Source organism: Cygnus atratus, chromosome 13, assembly GCF_013377495.2.
Source record: "Cygnus atratus isolate AKBS03 ecotype Queensland, Australia chromosome 13, CAtr_DNAZoo_HiC_assembly, whole genome shotgun sequence".
Classification (NCBI taxonomy): Eukaryota; Metazoa; Chordata; class Aves; order Anseriformes; family Anatidae; genus Cygnus; species Cygnus atratus.
The window spans coordinates 19,394,971-19,403,662 of record NC_066374.1 but is presented as its reverse complement, the minus strand read 5'-3'; the positions used below and the strand labels follow the sequence as shown (position 1 = coordinate 19,403,662).

General features: G+C 39.1%; 1 protein-coding gene across 1 annotated transcript; it reads left to right on the top strand.

Annotated features, from left to right (window-relative positions):
- Positions 1 to 826: 826 nt before the first annotated feature.
- TENT5D (terminal nucleotidyltransferase 5D) lies at positions 827 to 8,369 on the top strand. Its single transcript, XM_035541956.1, has 2 exons — positions 827 to 940; positions 7,175 to 8,369. The coding sequence occupies exon 2, from the start codon at positions 7,194 to 7,196 to the stop codon at positions 8,367 to 8,369; it is 1,176 nt and encodes a 391-aa protein (XP_035397849.1). The 5' UTR covers positions 827 to 940; positions 7,175 to 7,193.
- Positions 8,370 to 8,692: the final 323 nt, after the last annotated feature.

The window sequence follows — 8,692 nt, the reverse complement described above, 5'->3', positions numbered from 1 at the left end:
TATTTACTCAGAAGCATATATACTTCGGCCTAAAGGACAAGATTGTGGAGCACAGCTCTGCAGCAGGGAGTAAGTTCACATCTACATCAAGTCATACACCAGACAGGGTGCTCCTCGGGGTACTTTAAAGCCTTCTGTAGGCGTTAGGACTTCGTGGGATGGGGCACTAGAAAGAGGGTCTTTGAAGGAAAGCCTACCAAGACTGCCAGGCTGTCAGCACATCCTTGAGAGAAGAAATATTCAGAAGTGCCCGTATAATCAGAAGTGTCTGATTTTTTTACAGTTCCTGCTTAGCTTGTCAAAGGGCCATTTGGTGCATGGAAATTCCAGCAACAGGCTGAATCCTGGGCTTACTGTAAATGAACCAACAACCTAGTCTGCCAAGAAATAGACCTTCCTGTCATCTGTACATATTTTTAGGAGGCATAAGAAACCATTTCACGATTTATAATATTCAGTTTTGCTGAGTTGTTACTAGTTCTAATTTTTTGTATAATTCCCCTCTGTCCTTGCTAATTTGCATGTCTATTAATAATATTAACTTCTTATTTTAAATCCCTTAGAGAAAATAGCAAGTTGTTAACATCCTTGCAGAGGATTAGGTATGACCTGAAACCCAGAGTCTTTATGAGCACTTCTGTGCCTTGCCACTGCTTTTACCTTATCATTTCTGACTTAAAAGGCTATTGTTATGACTGCGGGACTGCCAAGTCATAATGCATGATTTATTATGTACAGCAGGTGACTGGTAGTTAACATTTATCTCAAAAAGGATGTTATTGGTTTTTTTTGTTGTTGTTGTTTTTTTTTCCCTGCAGCTTTCCCTGGGAGGTTCACGTTTTTATCAGTGACAAGATGACAATTCATATTTTTACCAAAGAATCCTGTGACTCATCCTATTAAACTGCTGGAATACGTGCTTACCAATTGTCCTGCCACGGTAAGTCCATGGGATTTTGCACTTTCTCTGGAAACATTATTCAGGAATTAGTCCACAGCATCCATTCGGTAGTACAAATAATATTTACCTAAAGATGTAACTTCTCAGTGATGTCCACAGCCCAAAATAGTCTAAATATTGCATATCACAGCTATTTTGTTTAAGTTATTAAAGAAGGTTAGTGCAAATGAGAAGATTGACTATACTTCATGCCATGCTGTTTACAAGGGCATGGTCTGAACCTGAAGGCCACGTAAGAAGCACCCTCATGTGTTGTGAGAAGTGATAAAAAAGCACAATATGTCTGGCCTTGAAAATACTACCCTGTGAGATCCACGTGCAGCTGAGAATGAATGTACTGTGAGTCATGATGGAAAACTTCAACGTCCAAAAAAAACCCCAATCTCCAGGATAACATAACATGGATTATGTATTAGTATCGGTTGCCCAAAGTAAACTCCTTATTTATTTGGTCCCTCCTGAGAACTCCCACGCTATTGAGCCAATATCCTGCAAGATCTCAGTAGAAGTCTAGGCTGCTCAGTTCCTTTTCGCAGCGTTGTGCTGTAGGAGAGTATGGCTGCCCTTGTGCTATACTGTTCTGCAACTCGGTTCAGTTTGGGAGAAGGGACGATGCAGGCTGGTACACAACTGTGTTGTTTTTTCTTGTTCCTTGGGTTGGGTTGGAGAAAAGGTAGGAAACATTTTAGTTCATAATATCTCTCTGCTTCTCTTCTACGTGCTTGTTTTGCCCTTGAAGGTGATATTCCGTGGCACAGTCCAAGCAAACCACTTTCTGTTTAAGCCTGTTTTGCACACCATCCAGCCTTATCTCATCAGAGAGAGCATATGGCTTTGAGTTATTATTTGTTATTTCAGGGTAACTAGATGGTAACTGTACTGAAAACTTATGGCAAATCATGCGTTATCTCACAATAACAGGATAAATAAACAGTATCTTCACTGCATGCATTAACAGTAATGGAAGGAAAAACTCATGAAAAACATTGTCAATCTAGTTTAAATATGTTCCTGTTTAGGGTGCCCCAGATGCTTCTCTCATGTGCATTTAAATTATAACCAGGACTCATTCCACATTCGACTTTCTTGCCTTCAGAGCTAAAGCCAGCTGCAGTCCTTAAGTCAGCGAGTAGGCAAAACACTTGAAAATGTCCAGCTTAATAGAGAAATGTATCTTTGAATTAATATAAAACTTTAACAAGACAACACAGAAATCAGTAGTGGCGCATCTAATGTGTATGTAGCAAAAGCAATACGGAGCTCTAGGGGGAGAATTGCAATACCTACTTGGAGCAGGTCTAGGGTAAATCCCCAAATGGTAGAATGCAGAGCTCCTACAGCAGCTGCAAGACACTTTACTTGATCTCTAAAAGGTCCCCTAGCAACTGATTTCAGGTGCAGACAAAGGTAAAGACAATTGGAGCGTTAAAGTATTCCATATAATTGTTGTGAAGTAGACAAATTGGGTACTAGATAAAAGCAAAGGAAAGAGACCAGAGCTAACACAGCTGCACAAAAACTATTTCAGATGTATTCTGCTTGACAGTGCCAATACATTGCAAATGCTTTGAAAATACACTGAAGCAACATTGTAGAGTATATAAAAAAAGAATCTTAAACGGTTTATTGGTAAAATATGAGCTAAATTTGATGAGACTGTCCTCTAGACTGTATCTGTTTCTATGAAAGTTGCGTGGAACATTAAAGCTGTCATTCGCCTGGCAGATTCTCTTGATTCAGTTGTAAAGCCAGATCTAGTCTTTTTTTTTTTTTTTGATGAAGCTGGTATATGGCATTATGTTAAGAGTTGGTTAATTAAATCTTTTATTGTTGTAAAACCAAACTCATAGTTGTTTGGTCCAAACCCTGCTGAAGAACGTTAGAGACCCTAATTTCAATGTATCACTAGCAAAAATGTGTTTAATGATCTCCCACCACCCAAACATTTTTCCACATTGCAACCACTTCATCAGTGACAATTCGAGGACAAACTGGAACTTGAACCAGGGTCATATTCTTCTAACCTTATAATAAGGTTAATATATCACAACACATGACTAGATATGATCCTTTTTATTCTGTGCTTCTCTAGTCAGTATAAGTAAAAGTAAACACCTGGAAAACTATTTTTCCCCATCTCTTTATCTGGCAAAGATCTTAAATCAGGCAGGATTCAGGGGCCATTACAGCACATAGTAACATTTTAAATCCCATAAACAAAAACCTGAAAAAATCTTTAGGAGAGAGTTTCAATAAGTTCCAAATACTGATAAAGTGTAGGGAAAAAAAAAAAAAAAGAAAAGAAAACAAAAACCCACCAATTTTCAGTATACAGTTTCAAAGGTTATTTGTTCTTTTCACTGCCACAGTGCGAGAGCAGCCTTCCATTTGTCCATGTACGGACTTTAAGATAGGAAACCATCAAATGTAAAGTATATGAAATGCTTTTAGCATGTGTGTGTGTGTGCAGTCCCAGCGCGGTGCTGAGAAGGAAGCCACCATTCAGCCTGTTTTCCCATGAACCCAGCGCTCCTTCGCCTTCAGCCTCGTCCATACACGGGGCACTTGCAGTGAGCTGCCTTCCCTTCATCCCGTGATCTCCCGTTTTGCACAACGCTGTGACTAATTATAGCCTCAGGACTACTGCTGATTTATTGTCACTGAGGCCTACTTGCATTAATAACTCCTGACATTAGCCTGAACACCTCAGTAAATAAATTTGCCACTGCTTAAGAAACAAGGTTCCTAATGACTATAAAATTGCCTGGAAATTGTTCTTGTTGCCTAACAAGATTAAGGAAAAGAACAAGAGAAAGTCCTTCTAAGAAGGTGCAGAGTTATGTACTGGGTTACAAACTGAAGGAAAATTAGTAAATTAAAAAAAAAAGACAACACACTTATCTACGTCTATCTGTAAATTAATTATATTCTTTACAACTTAATTGCTTTTTTTTCCCAGGAAATTTTCCTTACTTGTTAAAACTGAAGGCATCATTTCAGCACAGAATTCTTGGTATTTGTCATAAGAAATTTCTCAGACATTAATGTTGAGGCTCTGAACTCACAGAGCATCGCCAGATTCTCCAGAAATCACTTCAGAGGAATAAAATTTTGAAGTGCTACTCTTAATGAAGGAGCAGAAGTTATCTGGTTTCCCTTCAATGCAAAAGAAATACCTAATGACATTACCCTTTCTTTCCATTTTAAAATCTTAATATATTGCAATGAAACTGAAAATAATTGATAATGTGTAAAAAAAAAAGAGAAAAAGAATGGATTTGAATGGATTTCTAAGCTTACTTAGGGATTCCATATTCCAACATTCAAAAGGTGTTTCAGGTGGGTTCCTCTGGTAAAGAGGGGATTGAACATTCCCTTCTCAAAGCCTGTTACTTCATGTCACAGCATCAACCTTGAAAAGCTCTTTCAAAGTGTTGCAGTATCAGACAAGTCCCACAACATACACGTACAGCTTGCACAGCAGTGCTGACAACGGCCAGTTTGCTAGATCATTAGAGCTGGTCTACCGTAACCGGACTTGTCACTACCACAGACGACAAACTTGGCAGCAAAAGAGTTTATGCAAAACCCTCTCCTCCCAACCTTCTCACTCACCCACAGTTGTACTGCTTCAAAAATTCAGTGTCTTTCTGCAACAGCTATTTTTGACGATAAAAAACGTGATAAAAATGCACTGGGATGTCATAAGGGCTATGAAAGATGGATAGAAGTTTTTCATAATAATTGTTTGCGGTAATAAAGGAGCAAGCGTGCAATCATAATAAGAAATAGCTGATGGTGATGAAGGAATAAGTATGTTGTGTAAAGTAGCTACTGCGGTGGATGGCAATTTCTCTCCCTTTCAGTTCTGGTGCCGTATCTTCTGAATGCCTGCAGGAATGTTTGTATGTAAACTAATATATATATGTATTTATATGCTGTGTACATGGAGTTAATACATCAACAATGTCAGGAGCAACACAGCTGTGCCAGAATTACAGGATTTGATCCAAGACCTTCACACCTACAATTCAGTGGCAATTAAACTCCTATTATTTAGCAATAAATAAATAGTCCCGATTTAGCAAACTTTTTAATCATGTGTTTAACATCAAACATATGGTCGGTTCTGTTCTTTCTAACGAGGCCAGAAAGGTGCTTCAAATTACGTATGTTCTTCATTAGCTTTCTTTGGAGCTGAAACAATACTAGAAATATGTGAGATCTGGCTCAGTATTGTTCCCAAGCCATTTGTCAGTCCACAAATTACTTGAGGTTACTGAAGTACAGTACGTGGAATCTGAAGGCAGGAAATATATGACCACGTACACATACAGCCACTACTGACTAAGAAACAACACTGTACACTTTTCGGTTGTGTTATTACTCAGTGTGATTTTACTTTATTTGCTATTCTTGAGCTTTAGCTAAAAAAACACGTATTAGCCATCTGTCAGCTGAAGCGTTTCTCCGTGCTTCGGTAGTACATTTGCAGTGTTGTCAGGTACCTGAAAATCACTTCTTTCACGTGGCTCATGAACCATGGAGCTGTTTCAGCTCACACGTGAAAACCACGAGTTATCAATGGCTGATGTCAATGGCTGATAAACGCCCCAAATAGCTGTGTGACCTGAAGATTTTTTTCTCTTTTGAGCAGTGAAGAAAGGTCCCACTGCCTCCCTAAGTTTTCTCTTGCTTCACCTGTTGTGCAGAGCAGCAAACCCAGCTGCAGGCTGAGCACACTGAGTCGCAGCAGCCAAGAACGGGGGCTGACTGAGAAGGTGTCAGGAGATCACAGTATCTCCCCCTGAGTTGTCACGTGAGTTATGAAAGAGCATTGAAAAACAGTATAATAGGATTCAGCAGCAAAACGTTTTGATTCACTACCTGAGCAAGCTACCCCAAAAGAAGCGCGGAAGCTTAGCTAGAAGAAGGGAATGATGCCCGTGGAGTCGGGAAGTTCAAAAAGCCCTCTGGACAGTTTTCATTCTGCAGTGCTGACATCAGCATCAGGAGGCAGTAAGATTAGGACAGGCGTCTTTATTGCGTGTTAGACACCTAATGCTCAGCAATATTTTCCTTTTTGGGAGTTTGTTAAAAGCACTTCTTCCTTACTGTAATCACACCTAATTATATAATTGCATGATTGTGTTTGTATTCTCAGCATACATAAATCAAATTAAAAACTTAAAGCTTTTAAATTCCCATTACACAAATTTAATTAAAATAAAGTTTCCATATGATCAATTAGAATCCTTTTAAAAAACAATATTCCGGGGTTTGCAACATTTGTTTGCTCATTATAAAACGTAAGTAAATAATCTATACTAAGCTCTATCTGCTTGCTTAATATGATGATATGAAGGTGAGAAAATTTTAATTTTGAAACTCCAGAGCTGGAGTTTTGTCCCATGTCTTCTGCAAGGGCTTCTTTGCATGCTTTGAGAGGGTTTAGGGTATCAGTGCAGACTGGAAGGGATTCTCTTATCAGTTCTGCAAACCCGAACTTGCAGCATTGGATCCTTGCTGTCAGATGGTTAACGGGATAGAAGGAAAAGATTTTTGCCTCAGAAATATAGTGGAAATAGGTGCACAGTTATCGGATATGCAGTTCGTAAACTGTAAGAAGTGGTACTGAAGGACACTTGCATACAAATTACCCACAGAAACCGAAGTACATTCAAGGCATATGGCTAGGTAAACAATGAGTGTGTTGCATTGTTTGTGCTTTTTCAAAAAAACTACTTAGTCTTTCAGTATTTTTATTGTCCGAATCACTGAAAATAAAAGGAGATGTCTAGACAGGACAGAAAGAATCAAATTTGCTCGTTTTGTTGATTTTAGCTCAGTGAAATTTGTTTGGAGTTTCATTATAACTACAAAGTATTCCATGTTATTAACCTTTGAGTAGTTTTAAATGTAGTTTTAAATCTGTGTGGTTTACTGCATTGACTTTGAGTCACGGATTATACAATAACACAATGGTTTCTCAGCAGGATTAAAACCTGACTACATTAAAATTCAATTAAAAGCCTGCGAGAAGTGCGGTGGTTGACTCAGAGAGTTAATTCGGATTGTGTCTCAGTGTAAAATTAACTGCTTTATCACTGCACCAAGGAAGTAAGATATATGTTTGTCGTAACGGTGAAATGTCAGGCTGTCTTTATTTGAGCAAATTCTAACATTTTTCTTTTAATTTCTGTTTCTCCATAGTTAGCCAACTGACATCACAATGACTGAGGACTTAGACCACAGATTCAGTAGTCTCACCTGGGATCAGATTAAAATCCTGGATCAAGTCTTAGCGGAGGTAATACCTATTCACGGGAGAGGGAATTTTCCAACACTGGAAGTAAAACCCAAGGATATAATTCGTGTGGTGAAAGAACAGCTCATCGAAAAGCAAATCACTGTTCGAGATATCCGCCTGAATGGTTCAACAGCTAGCCACATCCTAGTGAAGCAGAATGGAACTAGTTATAAGGACCTAGATATCATTTTTGGGGTGGAACTTCCAAGTGAGCTCGAGTTCCAGGTTGTTAAGGAAGCAGTTCTTAATTGCCTATTGGACTTTTTGCCGAAATGTGTTAATAAGGAAAAAATCACTGCCCAGACCATGAAAGATGCCTACGTGCAGAAAATGGTCAAAGTCTCTACCGACCACGATCGCTGGAGTCTCATCTCGCTGTCAAACAACAGCGGCAAGAATGTAGAGTTAAAGTTTGTCAACTCGCTCAGACGGCAGTTCGAGTTCAGTGTGGACTCCTTCCAAATCATACTGGACTCCATACTAAATGTTTACAGAGAAACAGACTGCAAGCTAGCAGAGGGCTCTCACCCCACTGTTATTGCAGAGAGTATGTATGGAGACTTCAATGAAGCAATGGACCATTTAAGGTACAAACTGATCTCCACGAGGAACCCTGAGGAGATCAGAGGAGGCGGCCTTCTGAAGTACAGCAATCTCCTGGTTCGTGACTTCAAGCCAGCAGATGAGGCTGAAATTAAATCTCTGGAACGTTACATGTGCTCCAGATTCTTCATTGATTTTCCAGATGTTGCTGAGCAGCAAAGGAAAATTGAGTCATATCTGCGCAACCACTTCATTGGGGAAGAAAAAAGCAAGTATGACTACTTGATGACTCTGCGTGGAGTTGTAAATGAGAGCACAGTCTGTCTCATGGGACACGAACGAAGACAAACTCTGAATATGATTACAATTCTGGCTTTAAAAGTGCTTGGAGAACAAAATATCATCCCAAATGCAGCTAATGTAACATGCTATTATCAGCCTGCTCCATATATCAGTGACAGAAACTTCAGCAATTACTACATTGCTCATGGACAACCGCCTATCATCTACCAGCCGTACCCATTTCACATACAAATGCAAAGCGGCATGGTTTAGGAACACGGTAACCTCCTCAGCACTTAGACCCCTCTCTCCTTCCAGTTCTCTCCGTAATAAACGCCTCATTAAACCAAGTTTTATCATCACTTTTGATTTCAGGACATAATTTTGTGCAAGTTGCCAAAGTTGTTTGGTTGGTCAATGTCTCAAACACCTTTAAGCAGATCATAAAATGAGTAAAATGGTTATTGTTATTCATGATGTATTTATACCCCCATGTGTGTTTGGGCTGTACTTTTCTTTTGGATGAAAAGAGAAGGATATAAATTATTCTAATTTTATAAGACAAAATGCTCTAAGGTCTGGGTTCTAATAAATTC

Bases quoted from the DNA above. Each gene is read 5' to 3' on its own strand.
- TENT5D (XM_035541956.1), top strand. From the start codon at position 7,194: ATGACTGAGGACTTAGACCACAGATTCAGTAGTCTCACCTGGGATCAG.